Source organism: Aquarana catesbeiana, linkage group LG03 (genome assembly GCF_042186555.1).
Source record: "Aquarana catesbeiana isolate 2022-GZ linkage group LG03, ASM4218655v1, whole genome shotgun sequence".
Taxonomy (NCBI): domain Eukaryota; kingdom Metazoa; phylum Chordata; class Amphibia; order Anura; family Ranidae; genus Aquarana; species Aquarana catesbeiana.
In genome coordinates, this window is record NC_133326.1 from 20,259,435 (window position 1) to 20,282,273 (window position 22,839).

Below are 22,839 nucleotides of genomic sequence, written 5' to 3' on the forward strand. Positions count from 1 at the left end.
TTTCGGAAAAATTCATCAAAAGTTTTTTTTGTTAATTCGGATGTTTCCATATTAACAAATATGCCGAAATTTGACAAAAAACGAATTTGGAACAAAACAAATTGCACATGTCTAGAAGCTGTTATAGCTGCAAAGGGTGGGCCAACTCAATATTGAACCCTACGGACTAAACTGGGATGCCATTAAAGGTTATGTGCGTGTAAAGACAGGCGTCCCAGTACTTTTGGTAATATAATGTATATATAATCTTTTTCTTTTTCTTCCTTTCTCCTTTAAACATGAAATGCACTGTGATATTTTACTTTCTGTGCTTTAAAGAAGTCCAGCTATAGATATTTTACATAGTTACATTGCTCCAGCTTGGACCAATATATTTATGTACATTCCTTACCTGACCAATGTCCCTAGAAGCTGGAAATCACTGAAGTAGACACCACTACTACACCGATCTCCTCTAGCTTGAGGGAACATGCAGTTAAAAACCATACACAATTCCCAGAACCCCCACCTGAGAACTACATGTCCCATGGCCCAGTATGCCAAGCATCACCGCACATGTGCGCCCCCTGCAGTCCACTCTGGCTGCCTATTTATGTCGAAGCACGCACAAAAGGGTGGCTCCATAGGACTAGGCAAGGGAATGGAGCCACCCGAAAAGTGAAAACCCGGGAACAGATATTCGGACCCGCACAATCAAGCAATACAGAAACACGGAGATGCCGGTAATCAACGCTCCTCGCCTCACACTGACAGAGTGTGAGGAGAGGAGAGCCGATCAGCGGCATCTCCTCACAGAGGTCATCTAGGGATGTAATCAGGGCACTGATCATCAGTGCCCTGATTACAATTAAGTGCCAGAAATGCCACTGCCAGCAATCAGTGCCAACCAGTGCCCACAATTGGCACCAATCTGTGCCCACGAGTGCCAGCAATCAGTGCCAACCAGTGCCCACAATTGGCACCAATCAGTGCCCATGAGTGCCAGCAATCAGTGGCCATCAGTTATTCCAGTCAGCACTGGCTATCAGTGCTGCCCATCAATGCTCATCACTGCTTCCCATCAATGCCACCCATCAATGCCTATCCGTGCCCACCAGTGGCGCCCATCAGTGCCGCCTATCAGTGCTCATCAGTGCCACACATTAGTGCCACATATCAGTGCCCATAAGTGTGGCATATTCGTGCCTCCTCATTAGTGCCACCTAATCAGTGCCCATAAGTGCCGCCTCATTAGTGCCCATCAGTGTAGCCTATCAGTGCCCATCAGTGCTGCCTATTTACAAAATTTACTGACAGAAACTAAGAAAAAACTTTTTTTTTTTCCAAATTTTTGGTCTTTTTTTTTTCGGAAAAAAAAAAAACCCAGGAGTGATTAAATACCACCAAAAGAAAGCTCTATTTGTGTAAATAAAATGATAAATATTTCACATGGTTACAGTGTAGTATGACCGCGCAATTGTCATTCAAAGTGCGACAGCGCTGAAAGCTGAAAAATGGCCTGGGCAGGAAGGGGGTATAAGTGCCCGGTATTGAAGTGGTTAAAGAAGAACAAGCAGCAGAGCAGGTAAGCAATCAGGTCAGCTGATATAATGGCTACTAAAAATGTAGACTGATATATATTATAAATGATATAATCACACACATAGGTTGGACTTGATGGACTTGTGTCTTTTTTTGACCTCACCTACTATGTAACTATGTAACTATATCACTTTAAATGGCCCCTCTTGCCTGTTCACCATTCTCATTTACTTCTAGTGTGTATTTTACTAACCTCTGTGGAACCAGTGAAAGCGACTTTGTCTATGTTGGGGTGGTGGGAGATGGCAGCTCCGGCTGTTGGTCCATATCCTGGCACTATATTAACAACTCCTGGAGGGAACCCGGCCTGCAAGAACAGAAAGACAAAGAGCTATAAATATTGGCAAACAGAGGACACCAGAGATCTCAGAAGTTGTAGCCGCACTCTTCAACGTCTGTGGCATAAGACAAAGTCCCAGCAAAGGCTTCACCCACTATAAATCTGCCCTCCAAAAAATACAATCCCTGCCCCCATACTGCCAAACAGACGTATTTTATCACCCTCATTACCGTCCTCTCACTCAGTCCCCCTCAACTCTACCTTCAACCTCTTGGCGCTGGCGCCTCCTGGCCCTTTAATGAATGAGTGACTTGTATAGCGCTACCTATGTGAACTGAATCGCCTCAGGGCGCTTTTTGCCCCCCCCGGTGTCCATCTGCGGTATAGCGCGGTCCTTTACCCCATGGGGTCCCGACGCGCTTACAAACACATACAACATACACATATTTTTGCCCAATTTTTTTCGACAGGATTTATTATTATTATTATAATACAGGATTTATACAGCGCCGACAGTTTACGCATCACTTTACAACATGGGGGCAGACAGTACAATTACAATACAATTCAATACAGGAGGAATCAGAGGGTCCTGCTCATTAGAGCTTACAATCTAGGAGGGAGGGTCAAGTTATACAAAAGGGTAATAGCTGTGGGGGATGAGCTAATGGAGAAAATAGTGCAGTTGTTAGGTGGAGGCAGGATAGGCTTCTCTGAAGAGGAAAGTTTTCAGGGATCGCCTAAAAGTGGATAAATTTGGAGACAGTCTGACAGATTGGGGTAGGGAATTCCAGAGGATGGGCGAGGCTTGGGAGAAGTCCTGGAGGCGGATATGGGAGGAGGATTTAATTAACCTACCAGCATGCCTTTAAGTGGTTTCAGATGCCAAAAGGCGGGGCGGGGTTTTATGATGATGTAATCACTATAATTGGCTGTCATGGCGGTCACATGATCGGAAAGCTCCAGATTGCAAGCAGCGATCGGGAACTTTCCGTTAGCCGCTGGGAGCGCGCAGGGTGTTCGTGCTCAGCACAGCTGTGATTGTAATACAGTACATATATATATATATATATATATATATATATATATATATATATATAAAATAATATATCAAGTACTGGAATATGGCTTCCCAGCAGGGTTGCTGGCTGCAGTTGTCTCATGCCACGTACACACGACCGGTTTTTCCATCCGACGGAGTTCCGCTGAAACGAATTTGCCTACACACCATCACACCAAAGTCCGAGCGTTTAGAACGCGATGACGTACGACGGGACTAGAAAAAGGAAGTTCAATAGCCAATAGCCAATAGCTGTCCTTGCGTCGTTTTTGATCCGTCGGAATAGCATACAGACGAACGGTTTTCCCGATAGGAATTGAGTCCGTCGGAAAGATTTAAAACAAGTTCTATTTCTAGGTCCGTCAGAATTTTCGAAAGAGAGAATCTGATGAAACCCACACACGATCGGACTATGCGATGGAATGATTCCGTCGGGCCTTTTCTGCCGGAAAGTCCGGTCGTGTGTACGCGGCATAAGCTAAGAGTATCTGTTACACTCTCTTTCATGCTGCCCAAAGCGAGCACTAACAATCCCCCACCCCCCCCCAAACACACACACAGACAGGAGAGGAGAGAGGGCTCGATCTGCACTTCTTCCTCCCACCCCTACCCCTCTGTGTCTGCCCACACTCCTCAGAAAAGGAAAGTGCGGGCTGGAAATTTGAAGTCCAGCAGCCTCAGATACATCTGAATGAGAGGTGCTGACTGCCAAGGGGTGAGTGAGCTCACCATCCATATCTGTGACTGAAGTCTCCCCCCCCCTTCCCTCTCCTGCCTCTGAGTGAGTACACTAAGGTAAATCAGGGTTCTCAGAGCCCCCCTTACATCAGAGTTCCCCTTTACACCAGAGGCCACAGTGTTCCCCCTTACATCAGAGTCCTCTCCGTACATCAGAGTTCTCAGTGTTCCCCCTTAAATCAGGGTCCCCAGAGCATCCCTTATGTTAGAGCCCCCAGAGTTCTCCCTTACATCAGAGTCTGCAGAGTCCCCCCTTACAATGAAAGGGAACTCTGCGAGTTCAGATGTAAAAGGGGAACTCTGTGGACTCTGATGTAAAGGGGGATTCTTGTTATTAACTTCATATGATTAGAAATGTTATTTAATAGCAAAATATACGTATAGTTTATACTACAAAAAAAAAAATTGCTGTGCGCCGCTAAAGTGTTCGGGTTTGACTTGAAGAAAAGGGGGCAACCCTAGCCAGGAGGTGGCAAATCACTTCAAATTAAAGAGGAAGTAAATCCTGATGGTTTTTACTTCCTCTTTTGCTCCCTGCAAAGTAAAAGCATAATGGGCTAGTATGCATCGCAAACGAAGCCCGCGCTGTCCTCACCGGAGGACGCATCCATCTTCACCCCTCTTCCTTCCGCAGAGACTGCACCAACGACGATGCGTTTAAAACTGAGGCAGATGCACTGCGAGATAGACTGCTGGTCAGAGGCTCTTCTAAAACATGCCTAAAAAAGCCATATACTGTAGAAGAGCTGTCCTACCTACTAGATATTCTCTTCTCTATATTTAAACAAAGGATTCCGCGCTTAGGAGAAAAAAAATGACGCCACAGAATCGTGCCCAAAAAACCATTTGGTCTGTGGAGCGGCGTACTAAAAATAAAGGTTACATTTTATCTTGGTGGCCTTTTGGTGCGTTGGGATACGCACCCTTTGAATCTATAATTGCCACATAGGATGGGTTTATGACTATATAAGGCTTTTGTTGGTTTTGAGATAATTTGGCTTTACCCTGGTTGTATCAGAATAATTGAGTCATGTGTCCCTTAACCTCCCTGGCGGTATTCCCGAGTCTGGCTCGGGGTTAATTTTTAGTACCAAAAGCAGTAACCTCGAGCCACTTACCTTGTCCCCAGGATCCTGTGTTGTCCCCCCGTTGTGTCTTCTGCTGTGTCAGGGCTGGGCTCAGCCCTTCCTTCTCTGAGCTGGCCGCACAGCTGTCAGCTAATTGCCAGCTCCTATCTCTCCACAGTGACTCACCTATTGATGATATCCTGCTCGTCAGTCCTGCCTACTTAAGCCATCCAGTCCAGAGGATCTCTGCCTTCGCCTTGGTCAACATCTCAGAGATGATCTCCTGCGTTCTTGTTTAAAGACTTGCTTTGCTGACATCCCGTCTGGCTCCAGATCCTGCTTGCTGTTCCACTACGTTGATCCCTGACTTCTGGCTTGGCTGACTATCCGTTCCGGTTACTGAACTTTGGCTATGTTTTGACTACGTTTGTTCTTTTTACTTTTATTATTAGACAAGTGTGATTTAGCTGTACTTCTGTCTCGGTCTGATTTCATGGTTTCTGACACGCTGGATCTTTCAACTGATGCTCTGTGTTCTGGGCTCCGTTCCCTGCGAGCATCGCAACGCATGGGGGCGGAGCCTGGCAGCAAATTCAAAAAGTACAAAAAACATAACATACACACAATACATTGTAATCTGTAAGATTACATTACTGTATCAAATCATTTCACCACCCTTTTGTCCCTAGGACATTGTCTAGTGCCCTGCATGCACTTTTATATTATATATACTGTTCTTTCTGCCTGGAAACTTGAAAACATCCATGGCAACCAAAAAGTTTCCCTCTACATCAAAAGCGGTTTTAGACCGGCTGGAAAACAGCGATAGTGAATTAGAATCACTTGCAGAATTGAGCGATAGTCATTCGTGGGGAAATTTGTCATCAGACACTGAAAGTCATACCTCCCAACTGTTCCTAATTTCGAGGGACTGTCCCTGATTTGGAGCAATGTCCCTCTGTCCCTCATTCCTTCTCATTTGTCCCTCATTTTGGTCTGATTTATATAGTTGTTTATAAAATGCGCTACTGATCTTTCAAAAAGTGTTTCCCAGTGCTAAACTTTTCAGCCAATTTCTAAATTGTTGCAATTGTAAATTTCAAAAGCCAATATAAAAGCTTCAGCCCCGGAAGATTTTACCCCACTTCCTGACCAGAGTACTTTTTGCGATTCGGCACTGCGTCACTTGACAATTGCGCGGTCGTGCGACGTTGCACCCAAACAAAAAATGTATTTTTTCCCCACAAATAGAGCTTTCTTTTGGTGGTATTTGATCACCTCTGCAGTTTTTATTTTTGCGCTATAAACAAAAAAAAGCGACAATTTTGAAAAAAACGCATTATTTTTTACTTTTTGCTATAATAAATATCCCCCAAAAATATATAAAACAAAACTTTTCTTTCCCTCAGTTTAGGCCGATTGATGTATTCTTCTACATATTTTTGGTTAAAAAAAAATCGTAATAAAAAAAGTTATAGTGTCTACAAAATAGGGGATAGTTTTATGGCATTTTTATTATTAATTTTTTTTTTTTACCAGTAATAGCGGCGATCTGCTATTTTTATTGGGACTGAGACATTATAGCGGACACGTCGGACAATTTTGACACATTTGTGGGACCATTGGCATTTATACAGCGATCAGTGCTGTAAAAATGCATTGATTACTGTAAAAATGTCACTGGCAGGAAAGGGGTTAACACTAGGGGGCGATCAAGGGGTTAATTGTTCCCTAGTGTCTGTTCTAACTGAAGGGGGGAGGGGACTGTGTAGGGGAAGGGATAGATCGCTGTTCATACTCTGTATGAACAGGCGATCTGTCACTTCTCCCCTCAGAGAACCGGAAACACAGATCCCGGGTTCTCCGTGTGCCCCGAGCGATCGCGGGAGCCCGGCGGTGATCGCGACCGCCGGGCACTCACATCGGCTCTGTGGGCGAGCAGGGGGCGCCCCTAGTGGAGAAAAATGGAACCGTAACATGACGACGATTCGTGCAACTGAGCCATGTTGCCACAGTACAACTGCGGCAGCTGGTCGGCAAGCCGTTAAGGGGGCATGGCGGGGGGGTCCTATGCCTACATACATTTGCTAATAGGTATCCCTCGGTCCCATCTTGAAAAGTTGGGAGGTATGTGAAAGTGACGACAGCGACAATTCTGTGACTGAGCTCAGTGATGTGCGAAGTTAGTGCTCTATTGGCTGTGGTACGGATCACGCAGCTCAGTCACAGAATTGTCGCTGTCGTCACTTTCAGTGTCTGATGACGAATTTCCCCACAAATCACTCAATCGCTCAATTCTGCAAGTGATTCTAATTCAATATCGTTGTTTTCTAGCTGGTCTAAAACCGCTTTTGACGTAGAGGGATGCTTTCAATTGTCCTGATTGTGAGGTCGGACTTTGTGCAGTCCCATGTTTCAAAATGTATCATACCCGGGATGTAGGGTCCTTTGAGGTAGATGCAATCATAATTGGCAGACTCCAAGACTTCTATAGGCAGACAGCTATGCAGGTGAAGGCCACCAGCCGGACACCCCTTCTATATAGGTAGGACCGCTGTTTTCTATGGCAACAATCTTGTAGTAGTTACTAACGGTAGTTGTATTTAACTATTGGCAACACAAACAGTTCTCCTTACTTCACAGTCACTCACTGTGGATCTTTACTCAACGAGCTCCCATTCTCTCTCACTTTGGATCCAATAGCCACTGGGTCCCTTCAGCTCTTCCACTTTTAGCACTCAGTATGTTCCCCAAGCGTCACCTCTGCTTCCCTGCTGGGTCCTAGGCTTGGCACTCACAGATACTCTTCAAGCGTCACCCCTACTGTCCAGCTGGGTCCCTGACTTGGCATTCACTGAAGATTCCACTTTTTCACCGTCCCCGGCTGGTGAGAAGTCTGCTCTGGTACTGGCCTCAACTCACTCACAGTGATCTCCGGTAATAAGGTGGATGGCCCCTTAGTGGTGACAGCTTCCCCTCTACCTCTGACCATGACTGGTTCCCCTTCCAGCTGAACCGTTACTTCTGGATGGACTACAAGCCAGCAGTCCCAACCCTACGCTGCTCTCCCGCTCCTGGATAGGCTCTCAGGCAGCCTAGCAGCCAAATGTCCCCGGGATAGGCCTCAAGGCTTCTGGCTTAGCAGCCCGGGGCAATACAACACAAGTCTACCCAGACAGCCGACCGGGTGGCACAGAACCCCCGATCACCTGACTTCACCCAAATAAATAGGCTCTCCCAGCAGGCCAAGGGACCCAAGAAGATCCCTGCCCATTGGCTAAGACACCCCATCCATTCATGAGCTTGCAGAGCCCCTGTCTTATCTAATGTCACCAGCATAGCGCCACATAGTGACAGAAGAGAAAGGGTGCAACAAGTCCAGATTTAGAGAGTCACTTGATCTCCTAACAATTGGCCAAAGCAACTATCGCCTGGCAACTAAGTTTGATAGCAACCCTGCCTAAACATCAAACACCAAATATAAGCTGTATACACGCCCAATAAAGCAGACATCTTTTGAACACACTTCTTGTATCTTGTGTTCATTGAGGTGTCTCACAGTACCGGGGGTCTTCGGTGGTCTGCAATATTAACCCTTGGGTGGTCCATCACGTACCTGAAGTACCTGTAAACCCCTTCAGGTGCTACATCGATGTTTACTAAACCAATATGCGGTGTCTAGTATTACAGTGACTAGTAATATTGCACCCTTGTTTGGACAAATTTCAGTGTTTTTGATTTGATTACATTATTGAATAAATAAATGTGTTATTATATTATTATTTTTTATAATTATTATATTATAATTTATGATTTCGTGGTTCAAACTTTATCATACCCGGGATTTTTACTAGACTCTTGTTTGGACAGATTTAAGTGAGTTATTCCTAAGAATTACAGGCCTACAATATAAAACAACAAATTTCCATGCAAAACATTGTAACGCTTTGACATTCAAAAATCAGACATAATCAGACCGCCAGGGAGGTTAATGAAATAGTTTTTATGGCGAGTATCAAAACATTTGTTATGTATAGATATATAGAAAATAGAGATAGATAGATATGAATTATCAGTCTCACCTCTTTTATTAGCGATCCCATGTAGAGAGATGTGAGAGGCGTCTGTTCTGCAGGTTTTATCACCAGTGTATTTCCACAGCACAAAGCTGGAGCCATCTTCCAGATCAGCATCAGCAAAGGAAAGTTCCACTAAAAACACAAAACGAAGACCTCAATGATCATAAAACACAATGGAAGTGACGCAGTAAAGTAAACCAAACATGGACGCTGCTTTTAGGCAAATACGTTCAACAAATTAGCAAACAAATGGCAAAAACAAATTCATTGTAAAGCCTAATATTGAAAAAAAAAAAATGCAAAAAGTTAGGAGATTGATAACTTATTTTTTGGCTAACTTAAGGAAGAAGTTTTGCTTCAATGTTTATTAGCCTCTTCAGCTCCAGAAGATTTACCCCCCCTTTAATGACCAGGCCATTTTATGCGATATGGCACTGCATTACTTTAACTGGCAATTGCGTGGTCGTGCGACGCTGTAACCCAAAAAAAAATTAAAAATCTGCCTAAAGAGAAATGATAAATATTTAATATGGGTACAGTGTTGCATGACCGCGCACTTGTCATTCAAAGTGACAGCGCTGAAAATTCGCCTGGGCAGGTAGGCGGGTGAAAGTATCGGGAACTGAAGTGGTTAACCACTTGACCCCTGGAAGATTTACCCACCCCTTCATGACCAGGCCATTTTTTGCGATAGGGCACTTTGTTAATTTCACTGACAATTGCGCGGTCATGCGACGCTGTACCCAAATAAAATTGATGTCATTTTTTCACACAAATAGAGCTTTCTTTTGGTGGTATTTGATCACCTCTGCTTTTTTTTTTGCACCATAAACAATAAAAGAGCGACAATTTTGAAAAAAACGCAATATTTTTTACTTTTTGCTATAATAAATATTAAAAAATTTAAATTCTTCATCAGTTTAGGCCAATATGTATTCTTCTACATATTTTTGGTAAAAAAAAAAAAATCGCAATAAGCGTATAATGATTGGTTTGCGCAAAAGTTATAGCGTCTACAAAATAGGGGATAGATTTATGGCATTTGTATTATTTATATATTTTTTACTAGCAATTGCGGCGATCTGCGATTTTTTTTTTCTTTGCGGGACTGCGACATTGTGGCGGACAGATTGGACACTTTTGACACTTTTTTGGGACCACTGACATTTATACAGAGATCAGTGCTATAAATAGCCACTGATTACTGTGTAAATTTTACTAGCAGGAAAGAGGTTAACACTAGGGGGCGATCAAGGGGTTAAGTGTGTCCTAGGGAGGTGTTTCTAACGGTGGGGGGATGGGCTGCCTGGAAGAAGAGAGGGAATGCTGATCCTAATCACTAGGAACAGCAGATCTCTCTCCAATTCTGACAGTACAGGGATCTGTCTGTTTACACTGACAGTTCCCCGTTCTGGCTAGCTGTAGAGCGATCGCGGGTGGCTGGCGGTCATCGCGCCCGCTGGCCACACGCATCAGCTCTGGGTACGAGCTGCTGGGTGCGCACACGCGCCTGCTATATCGATTTAAACGGCCGAAGTACAATGGCGGCGATTCGCGCAGCCGTGCCAACCTGCCGCAGTACAACTGCGGCGGCTGGTTGGCAAGTAGTTAATTTTCTTTGCACGTGATTGGGTACTCTTTAGAAAGTGAAGCTTTACCTTACTTACTAAGCTCTGGAGCAACTGCACAGTCTATTTGCCTTTGGTAAATCAACCCCATAGATGTATACTCAGACAAAAAACAGTTAACAAAAAAAGAACAAAAACATCTATACACTTAAAAAAAAAAAGAAAAAAAAAAAGAAGAGCAGATTTAATGGACCACTTGGTCTTTTTCTGCTGTCACTTTTCTATGTTTCTACCACACTTTGATCTTCACTTTACGGTGAACAGAGATCAGTTAATAGAAACAAGGTTCAACCTAAGCAGGGTGGATAAAAATCTAATTTTTTTTTTTTAAATCGTATTTTTGTTATTTAAATCAGATTTTTTTTTTTTTAATTTAAATCGCTTTTTTTGATTAAATTTATTTTAATAAAATGCTTTTGGAGTAAAAATCTATCTAAAGATAGTTTTCTATTTAAGATACATTAATAATTTAGTTCATTCAGCATGAAATGGAGCTTTAGTTATGTAGCACGAGGCTGTATATTCTGCAATATTAAAATTTTGGTAAACTCATTCAATGAATCCAAGCTGAGATAACATGCACCGCATGGATGCATTCACACAATTTCACAGTAACCATGAGATAAAGCAAAGTTCAAGAATATTCCTTTATCCCATTGTTTTGTAAATCTATGTACACTACAAACTGTATGATTGCTGTTTTACTAACCTGGCAGCTTATTATTTTAAACAGGAAACCTTAATTTTGTTTGCAAATATTAAAGATTTTAACTACCAGCAAGAATAAGTCCTTACATTTAAAGAGCACCTGTCATTTCAGATCCATCATGGCAGTGCCTGTTAGTGGCATCCACTCACCTGCTGCCGCCACGTCCCTCACCTTGTTGTGTCACCGCCGCATCACCAGCCGGAATGGGACTGTCGGTGAGTCAACAGCGGGTCGGAGGAGGAGCCAACAGCGGGTCAGAGGAGGAGCCAACAGCGGGTCAGAGGAGGAGCCAACAGCGGGTCAGAGGAGGAGCCAACAGCGGGTCAGAGGAGGAGCCAACAGCGGGTCAGAGGAGGAGCCGCTGCGGGACAGAGATGACAGTTGCTCTTTCAAAATGATGAGTTAAATCAAGATTTTTGTTAGTGATTTAAATTAGGATTTAAATCATAATTTAAATCGACTTGATTTAAATCAAATCCACCCTGAACCTAAGTAACACTAAGGACTGGGATATCATCATATCATGTAATGTTTAAGGTGTTTATAATCCCTTTGGTATATACGAGGGGTACTCACTGGTGTAATGGCCCCGCACACTCCGATAGGCTCATGTACTGTGTAGCAGAGAAAACTTTCATCTATAAGACAATAATAGGTTATAATAAAAAAAACAGAAACATCACAAAAAAAGGTCAGTACAAGAGATAAAAGCTTGGCGAGAAATACCGCGCCGCCATTGCGGCTTCTTTTACCATCATACCAGAATAGTGTGTGTGTGATATCCATACAGACATATCCGACTCTCTTCTATGGGCCAGTTCTCTGGGCACCATGTCTGATATGCTTGCATTTTACTAAATAATATACCTGCCAAGAAAATTCTATGGAAAAAAAGGCGCTTAAAGTGGAACTAAAGTCTAAAATAAAAAATACTAAAAAAAAACCTGGGAGCAGGCGGGCTCTTTATCATGCAATGTCCTTTCTGCAATAAAATAAACCTACCTGCCAGTCTTCCGTAGAATGAGTTGTGTATGCTAAGCTCAGTTTGCACTCTGGCCTGTGTGCCAGGATTACTGCACCCCTGTGCATGCGCCGGGAGTGACGTCATCGCGTACTGGCCAATCAAAATAGCCCCAGAAGAAGCTGGGGAGAAGATGCTGGCACGGGAACCCCCTGGACGTTGGACCGTCGAAACAGAGGTAAGTGTTTCACACTTTAGTTCTGCTTTAAATGTATCAGACACAGGGCCGCTGCTACCACTAGGCAAACTAGATAACTGCCTAGGGCGCTCTGCTGCCTAGGGCGCCCAGCCACTGGTGTTCCTACTCTCTTCTCTCTGTGGCAAGCAACTAAGTCTCAGCATCAGCAGACAGCCACCGCTCCATCTGCACATAGTGTCAGAGGCGCAGCGGCAGCAGAGGACTGCTGTGTCTGTGTCCTGACTATTTGATGGGCGCTGGTGAGGCTGCATTGATGGACACTGGTGAGGCTGCATTGATGGGCGCTGGTGAGGCTGCATTGATGGACACTGGTGAGGCTGCATTGATGGGCGCTGGTGAGGCTGCATTTGATGGGCCCTGGTGAGACTGCATTGATGGGCGCTGGTGAGGCTGCATTGATGGACACTGGTGAGGCTGCATTGATGGACACTGGTGAGGCTGCATTGATGGGCGCTGGTGAGGCTGCATTGATGGGCGCTGGTGAGGCTGCATTCATGGGCGCTGGTGAGGCTGCATTCATGGGCGCTGGTGAGGCTGCATTGATGGGCGCTGGTGAGGCTGCATTTGATGGGTGCTGGTGAGGCTGCATTGATGGGTGCTGGTGAGGCTGCATTGATGGGCGCTGGAGGGGCTGCATTGATGGGCGCTGGTGAGGCTGCATTGATGGGCGCTGGAGGGGCTGCATTGATGGGCGCTGGTGAGGCTGCATTGATGGGCGCTGGTGAGGCTGCATTGATGGGCGCTGGTGAGGCTGCATTTGATGTTGGGACCAATGAATCTACCTGCATGTCTTTGGAGTGTGGAGGGAAACTGAAGAACCTGGAGAAACTCACACAAGCCAGAATGGTAGGATTTTCTTTCAGCACAGCGGCTTGGTGGCTAGCACTTCTGTCTTGTAGCACTGGAGACTCCAGTTCCAATCCCGACCATGACACTATCTGCATGTGCTTGCATGGATTTCCTCCTGGTATTCTGGCCTCCTCCCACGCTACAAATACAGTAGGTAAGGTAATTACCCTATTACTTAATTAGGTAATTGGCCCTATTATGTATGTGAGGTAGGGACCTTAGACTGTAAACTCCTTGAGGGCAGACACTGATGTGAATGTGCAATGTATGTAAACTGAGTAAATTATTGTGGTCTTTATCATACCTTCCAACTCCTAAATGATAAAGAGAGACATCTTTTAGTATATAGTATGCAGGCAAACCACATGTCCCTGCCATGGGCAACAAAGACCTAAATCAGGGGTCTCCAAACTTTTCAAACAAAGGGCCCGGTAACTGCCCTTCAAATTTTAGGAGGTCAGACTCTGACCAGTGGGAATAGAAAATGTCCCGGCATCGATGGTGGTAAACAATACCATAGGCTTGGTAGTCAGTGTGAGTAAAAAAAATTACATCATTGGTATCAGTAGGAGGAATAGTGCCCCATCATTGGTATCAGTGTGAAGAATAGTGCCCCATCATTGGTATCAGTGGGAGGACTAGTGCCCCATCATTGGTATCAGTGGGAGGAATAGTGCCCCATCGTTGGTATCAACGGGAGGAATAGTGCCCCATCATTGGTATTTGTGGGAGGAATAGTGCTCCATCATTGGTATCAGTGGCAGGAATAGTGCCCCATTGTTGGTATCAATGGGAGGAATAGTGCCCCATCATTGGTATCAGTGGGAGGAATAGTGCCCCATCGTTGGTATCAGTGGGAGGAATAGTGCCCCATCGTTGGTATCAACGGGAGGAATAGTGCCCCGTCATTGGTATTTGTGGGAGGAATAGTGCTCCATCATTGGTATCAGTGGCAGGAATAGTGCCCCATTGTTGGTATCAATGGGAGGAATAGAGCCCCATCATTGGTATCAGTGGGAGGAATAGTGCCTCATCATTGGTATTAGTGGGAGGAATAATGCCCCATTGTTGGTATCAATGGGAGGAATAGCGCTCCATCATTGGTATCAGTGGGAGGAATAGTGCCCCATCATTGGTATTAGTGGGAGGAATAGTGCCCCATTGTTGGTATCAGTGGGAGGAATAGTGCCCCATTGTTGGTATCAGTGGGAGGAATAGTGCCCCATCGTTGGTATCAGTGGGAGGAATAGTGCCCCGTCGTTGGTATCAACGGGAGGAATAGTGCCCCATCATTGGTATTTGTGGGAGGAATAGTGCCTCATCATTGGTATCAGTGGGAGGAATAGTGCCCCATCGTTGGTATCAACAGGAGGAATAGTGCCCCATCATTGGTATTTGTGGCAGGAATAGTGCCCCATTGTTGGTATCAATGGGAGGAATAGCGCCCCATCATTGGTATCAGTGGCAGGAATAGTGCCCCATTGTTGGTATCAATGGGAGGAATAGCGCCCCATCATTGGTATCAGTGGCAGGAATAGTGCCCCATTGTTGGTATCAATGGGAGGAATAGCGCTCCATCATTGGTATTAGTGGGAGGAATAGTGCCCCATCATTGGTATTAGTGGGAGGAATAGTGCTCCATCATTGGTATTAGTGGGAGGAATAGTGCCCCATCATTGGTATTAGTGGGAGGAATAGTGCCCCATCATTGGTATTAGTGGGAGGAATAGTGCCCAGTCTCTGGTGTCAGTGGAAAGAATAATGACCCAAGGGCCAGATAAAAGCAAGCAACGGGCCACATTCAGCCCATGGGGTGCAGTTTGGGGACACCCTGAAATGATTGGCTACACCACACAAGTGCTTTTCTTTATATTGGATTTTCAAAATAACAATCACAGTAATATAGTGGTTGGATAAAAAGTTTTAGTAGTAAAATAGTACATTATTAGTAAAGAGTAAAATAGTACATTTTGTATAGAGATGTACACATCAGACCAAAAAGAGGGACAGCTGAGGCTGCACCAAGGGACAGAGGGATTTGGTCCCAAAATAGGGACAGTTTAGGAGCTCCGGTATGTAAACAACTGTAATAAATACATTGATTTAGGCAGTCTGCAGTTTGCTATTCTACCACAAGAGGGAGTATAAACCATTTAGATGGGTGGAAAATAACAAACTTCCATTGTGACTGTTAAACATGCTAATAAGTGCTAAATATAACCTGCAACCAGTGTGACACCAGTTATTCCAGTCCAGAGAACCTTGGCATGAGATAACACACAGAAGGAAAAACTATTATAAAATTGGCTCAGTGTATAAACAAACTAATTGTAAAACCATTACATAATTTTATTATCAGTTCTCCATTCTAATGAAAACAAAGCTTATTTATAAGCCCTTATTATGGGTACTCGGGGGGGTTGTGGATGGACAGTATGGGGATGATTTACTAAAGGTAAATAGATTGCTTACTTTGCAAGAGAAGTTACACTTTCCAATGGAATTTTCCCCCAGAGCTTATTGAAAGAGGTGAAGCTCTGAAGTTCCATTATTCCTCATTTGCTGCGATTTACAGCATTTTATGGGATATAATTTTTAACTCCTTCAGATCCGCGCTATAGCCGAATGATGGCTACAGCGCGGATGTACTTTGTCAACAGACATCCTCCCCTTTGCACGCTCCCCACGCGCCCCATGCAGGGGGCGCGCGGCACGCGCTGTGATCAACGAGCCAATGAGACTCGGGTGATCACTGATCCCGGCCCCTTACCACGTGATCAGCTGTCAGCCAATGGCGCTGACAGCGTGAGTAGAAAAAAAATCTGATCACTGGCTTCAGTGCAAGGGACATTGGTCCCGAAGAGGACGAGGCAAAGCCGTCTCATCTGTGCCCACCAATACCACCTTCCAGTGCCACCTGCCAGTGCCCACACAGTGCCACAAATCAGTGCATAAGTGCCAGCAATTAGAGCCACCTATCAATGCCCACAATTGCCACCTAACAATGCCCACCAGTGGTGCCAATCAGTGCCTCATCAGTGTCACCTACCAGTGTCGATCAGTGCCCATCACTGCCACCCATCAGTGCCCATCACTGCCACCCATCAGTGCCCATCACTGCCACCCATCAATGCCAGCTATCAGTTTCACCTATTAGTGCCCTCCAGTGCCACCTATCAATGCCCTTGAGTGCCGCCCATCATTGCCACCCATCAGTGCATACCAATGCCACCTATCAGTGTCCACCAGTGCCGCCTCATCAGTGCCCATCATTGCCACCTATTAGTGCCCATCAGTGCCGCCTTATCAGTGGCCATCAATGCAGCCTATTGGTGCCCATAAGTTCAGCCTATCAGTGCCAGCTATCAGTTTCACCTATTAGTGCCCTTCAGTGCCACCTATCAATTCCCTTCAGTGCCGCCCATCAGTGCCGCCCATCAGTGCCACCCATCAGTGCCCACCAATGCCACCTATCAGTGTCCACCAGTGCCGTCTCATCAGTGCCACCTATTAGTGCCCATCAGTGCTGCCTTATCAGTGCCCATCAATGCAGCCTATCAGTGCCCATAAGTGCAGCCTAGCAGTGCCCATCAGTGCAGCCTCATCAGCGTACATCAATGAACGAGAAAAATTACCTGCCCATTGGGGTCAATTTACTAAAGAAGCAGAGAATTTTTACTTAGAAATATCAAAATTCACTAAGCAAAATAAAGCTGTGTTCTTTGCAATCATCCAATCACATGCAAGGCAATATCTAGTATGATAACTAAAATGACATCAAGACTAGTTCAACTTTAATAAAAATAAATGTCATTATATAGGTTGAGGAATTCTCATTTCAATGATCAAATCTTTCCAGTTTGCAGTAGATTATGGAAGGGTTAAAAGAGTTACTAAACCCACAACAGTAAAATCAGTCTGTATGTGCAGAAGAGCATGCTTGTTATACTCACTGTGGAACCTGAAAGTAAACTTAACCACTTAAGGACCGAGCCTCTTTCTGAGATGTGTTGTTTACAAGTTAAAAACAGTTTTTTTTTTTTGCTAGAAAATTACTTAGAACCCCCAAACATTATACATTTTTTATCTAACACCCTAGAGAATAAAATGTCGGTCGTTGCAATACTTTCTGTCTTACAAGCGCACTTTTTTTGGACAAAATACACTTTTTTTAATTAAAAAATAAGACAACAGGAAAGTTAGCCCAATTTTTTTAATACATTCTGAAAAGATAATGTTACGCCGAGTAAATTGATACCCAACATGTCACGCTTCAAAATTGCGCCCGCTCGTGGAATGGCGACAAACTGTTACCCTTAAAAATCTCCATAGGCGACGTTAAAAAAATTCTACAGGTTGCATGTTTTGAGTGACAGAGGAGGTCTAGGGCTGGAATTATTGCTCTCGATCTACCGATTGCGGCGATACCTCACATGTGTGGTTTGAACACCGTTTTCATATGTGGGCGCTACTCACGTATGTTTTCGCTTCTTCACGTGAGCTCATCGCTACGGGGCGCGTTTAAAAATATGTTTTTTTTTCTTATTTATTTTACCTTTTATTTTTTATTTTTACACTGTTTTTAAAAAAAAAAATGTTGTCACTTTTATTACTCTTACAAGGAATGTAAACATCCCTAAATATGAGATCTGGGGTCAAAAAGACCTCAGATCTCATATTTACACTAAAATGCATAAAAAATGTCCCTTTAAGAGCTATGGGCGGAAGTGACGTTTTGACGTCGCTTCCACCCAGCAATAATTGTATGGAGACGGGTGGGGGCCATCTTCCCCTCACTCGTCTCTGTACCCAGCTAGTGACCGGACCCGATAGCCTCCGCCGCTGCCGACTAATCGGCGGAGGTCACCGGAGCGCTGCGGGAGGGGGGGGTCCCTATCCCGCCGCCGATAAAAGTGATTTTGCGGGGAATCTGCCACAGAGACCACTTTTATCTTGTAGCGGACTGCCCGCTGAAGAAGAGGATACCAGGTTTATGGCAGCTAGCTGCTCCCATAACAACGATATCCTCCTTCAAACAGCCGACGTAAAACTGCGGTCCATAAGTGGTTAAGGGGTTAATCCTCTGTATTGTGTAAAAAGGCTCTTTGATCCTGTATGGACAGATCCCCCCCCCCTTCTGTTGTGTCTCTTTTGGCAAGGCCAGATAAGACATACTTCCCAACATTTTGAGATGGGAATGAGGGACACAGGAGGTCTGCTGCTCGGCATGGTTATCATTCAGGGAACATTTTTCCTTTTCTCAATGAATGCAAAGCATTTTCTGATTGGATGTGGTGGAGAGTTTGGGCAGTGTCATCACAATCTCCACCTCATCCAAACAAAGAATGCTTTGCATTCAATGCAAAGCATGCTGAGCAGGTGACCTCATGTGTTCACAATGCAGCAGGGCAGCTGCTGGGCACAGGACTAGGAAGCTAGTGGAGATCACTGGAGGAGCAGTGCCCACTACACTAATTTCCAGCTTTCACAGGGATCCCACAGATATGACACATACAGTATCTCAGAAAAGTCAGTACACCCCTCACATTTTTGTAAATATTTTATTATATCTTTTCATGTGACAACACTGAAGAAATGACACTTGTCTACAATGTAAAGTAGTGAGTGTACAGCTTGTATAACAGTGTAAATTTGCTGTCCCCTCAAAATAACTCAACACACAGCCATTAATGTCTAAACCGCTGGCAACAAAAGTGAGTACACCCCTAAGTGAAAATGTCCAAATTGGGCCCAAACTGTCAATATTTTGTGTGGCCACCATTATTTTCCAGCACCTCCTTAACCCTCTTGGGCATGGAGTTCACCAGAGCTTCACAGGTTGCCACTGGAGTCCTCTTCCACTCCTCCATGATGACATCACAGAGCTGGTGGATGTTGGAGACCTTGCGCTCCTCCACCTTCCGTTTGAGGATGCCCCACAGATGCTCAAAAAGGGTTTAGGTCTGCAGACATGCTTGGCCAGTCCATCACCTTTACCCTCAGCTTCTTTAGCAAGGCAGTGATCGTCTTGGAGGTGTGTTTGGGGTCGTTATGTTGGAATACTGCCCTGCGGCCCAGTCTCCGAAGGGAGGGGATCATGCTCTGCTTCAGTATGTCACAGTACATGTTGGCATTCATGGTTCCCTCAATGACCTGTAGCTCCCCAGTGCTGGCAGCACTCATGCAGCCCCAGTCCATGACACTCCCACCACCATGCTTGACTGTAAGACACACTTGTCTTTGTACTCCTCACCTGGTTGCCGCCACACACGCTTGTCACCATCTGAATCAAATAAGTTTATCTCGGTCTCATCAGATCACAGGACGAGGTTCCAGTAATCCATGTCCTTAGTCTGCTTGTCTTCAGCAAACTGTTTGCGGGCTTTCTTGTGCATCATCTTTAGAAGAGGCTTCCTTCTGGGACGACAGTCATGCAGATCAATTTGATGCAGTGTGTGGCGTATGGTCTGAGCACTGACAGGCTGACCCCCCCACCCCTTCAACCTCTGCAGCAATGCTGGCAGCACTCATACGTCTATTTCCCAAAAACAACCTCTGGATATGATGCTGAGCACGTGACCTCAACTTCTTTGGTCGACCATGGCGAGGCCTGTTCTGAGTGGAACCTGTCCAGCAAATTTACACTGTTATACAAGCTGTACACTCACTACTTTACATTGTAGCAAAGTGTCATTTCTTCAGTGTTGTTACATGAAAAGATATAATAAAATATTTACAAAAATGTGAGGGGTGTACTCACTTTTGTGAGATACTGTACATACTTACATTGGTCCAAGCTGGCCCAATGTAACTATAGAAAAATTGTCATATCTAAACTTTAGCTTTAAAGTGGTTGTAAAGGCAGAAGGTTTATCTTAATGCATTCTATGCATTAAGATAAAAAAAGCCTTCTGTGTGTAGCAGCCCCCCTAACACTTACCTGAGCCCCATCTCGATCCAGCGATGTGCATGAGTGCCTCGGCCGTCCCGAACTTTCCCTCCTGATTGGCTGAGACACAGCAGCAGCACCATTGGCTACCACTGCAGTCAATCAAAGTCAGTTAGCCAATCAGGAGAGAGAGGGGGTGCAGCCGAATCACGGCTCTGTGTCTGAAAGGACACATGGAGCTGCAGCTCAGCTTGGGTGCCCCCATAGCAAGCTGCTTGCTGTGGGGGCACTCAACAGGAGGGAGGGACCTGGAGTGCCGGTGAGGGACCCGAGAAGAGGAGGATCGGGGCTGCTCTGTGCAAAACAGCTACACAGAGCAGGTAAGTATAACATGTTTGTTATTTTTAAAGAAAAAAAACCTGAGACTTTAGTATCAATTTAAGTACATTTGATTTCATCAACTACTCCTAAATTGTCATGAACATGATTTAATATCTTGCAAGAAAGAATTCTGTGACTTACCCACCGGGATTGTCTTCCCCTGTATTTTGTCAGCCCAGCCAGCAAAATAGCGCAATGTTCGGATACAGCCCTCCAGGTCTACGAGGAATGCGTGAAGAAAAGGTTTCCCCGTATCCATTGTTTCCAGAGTCTGAAAAAGAAACATTAATGTTAGGGATCCATGGAATATCTGCCTCGTATCTGGCTGGCTCACTGAACATTGACAGCTTTACACAATTTGTTAGAATTGGAGGATATTATTATTACCAATAAAAAGTGTGAATGTGGGAAGCTCCTGTACACAATAGTCGTGTCTTATTGAGACATGAATGATTAATCAGGAGGCAAATAAAAGTATCATGTATTACACTGTAGCTGTTCTGTATACCTGTATGTATACTGTGTACAGTCATAGAACAGATAAGGGTCTAGACCAGTGCGCTCCAAACTGCGGCCCTATGCATGCCTTTACCGGGCCCTTGGGGCACTATTCCTTCCACTGACACCAACAATGAGGCATATTTCCTGTCACTGACACCAACAATGGGGCATATTTCCTGTCACTGACACCAACAATGGGGCATATTTCCTGTCACTGACACCAACAATAGGGTATAATTCCTGTCAATGACACCAACAATGGTGCACTATTCTTCCCACTGACACAAACAAAAGGGCACTATTCCTCCCACTGACACCAGTGATGGGACACTATTTCTTCTATTGATACCAAAGAAGTGGCACTATTCCTCCCACTGACACCAACGATGGGGCACTATTCCTCCCACTGACACCAACGGTGGGGCACTATTCCTCCCACTGACACCAACAATGGGGCACTATTCCTCCCACTGACACCAATGATGGGGCACTATTCCTCCCACTGACACCAACGATGGGGCACTATTCCTCCCACTGACACCAACGGTGGGGCACTATTCCTCCCACTGACACCAACAATGGGGCACTATTCCTCCCACTGACACCAATGATGGGGCACTATTCCTCCCACTGACACCAATGATGGGGCACTATTCCTTCCACTGACACCAACGATGGAGCACTATTCCTCCCACTGACACCAACGATGGAGAACTATTCCTCCCACTGACACCAACGGTGGGGCACTATTCCTCCCACTGACACCAACAATGGGGCACTATTCCTCCCACTGACACCAACAACGGGGCACTGAAAATGTGGTGTTGTCCCTCGCGCTGTGTTGAGTACAAGGAATATGTCAATACCAAAATAAAATAACTCGGTGTTGAAAAATAGTGAAAAAAAGTAGATAGTGATGATGTCTCTGTGGACTGCAGCAAAATCAAAAGTGTTCATATACACTCAACATAATGATAATAATAAAGGGATTTCGCGCTTAAAATCTATCACATATAAATACATAAACTAACATTAATGTGATCTTGTGCGTGCAGCTATGATAGCTGTAAAAATATAGGTGTAGTCAGTGAATATGTACACACAGTGAGAACAAAATAATCCAAATGTGCATAGATTATCTCTTCATAAATCAAAACAAAGGAAAAGTTCATAATAATGTGTCACATCCACTGGGATCAAATATGAGAGGGAATGATGGTGATGTTCTTAATATGGAGGGATCCGGTGAAGCCGGGCTCTCTAAACTCTCACCTTTAGGAAAAGCAAATCTAGGCATCAAACAGGTTCTTTGGTAGATGCTGTATGGTGTAGCTTATCAGTTGTTCAGGTGGGAATTCTCTGATGGCTAGATCATCCTTCCGGTATACAGATACCGGGATCACATGATCTGCTAAATCTAGGGTGGGCCGATGGGTATTTATATGTGATAGATTTTAAGCGCGAAATCCCTTTATTATTAACAATGGGGCACTATTCCTCCCGCTGATACTAATGATGAGAAACTATTCCTCCCATTGACACCGACAATGGGGCACTATTCCTCACACTGACACCAACCATGGGCACTATTCCTCCCACAGACACCAACAATGGGGCACTATTCATCCAACTGATACAAACATGGGGGCACTATTCCACCCGCTGACACCAATGATGAGAAACTATTCCTCCCACTGACACCAACAATGGGGTACTATTCCTCCCACTGACACCAACGATGGGACACTATTCCTCCCACTGACACCAATGATGGGCTACCATTCCTCCCACTGACACCAATAATGGGACACTATTCCTCCCTGTGACACTAATTATAGGGCACTATTCCTCCCACTG

At 44.8% G+C, this 22,839-nt stretch overlaps 1 protein-coding gene across 1 annotated transcript in view; it reads right to left on the reverse strand.

Moving 5' to 3' along the window:
* The window catches only part of ALDH1A3 (aldehyde dehydrogenase 1 family member A3), a 74,594-nt gene that overhangs the window by 17,193 nt on the left and 34,562 nt on the right, over positions 1-22,839 (reverse strand). Inside the window, exons 4-7 of the mRNA XM_073618363.1 lie at positions 20,623-20,752; positions 11,719-11,780; positions 8,809-8,937; positions 1,775-1,888 (exon numbers count right to left, since the gene is read on the reverse strand). Of these exons, the coding sequence (XP_073474464.1) occupies positions 1,775-1,888; positions 8,809-8,937; positions 11,719-11,780; positions 20,623-20,752 (435 nt within the window). The remainder of the gene's footprint in view (positions 1-1,774; positions 1,889-8,808; positions 8,938-11,718; positions 11,781-20,622; positions 20,753-22,839) is intronic.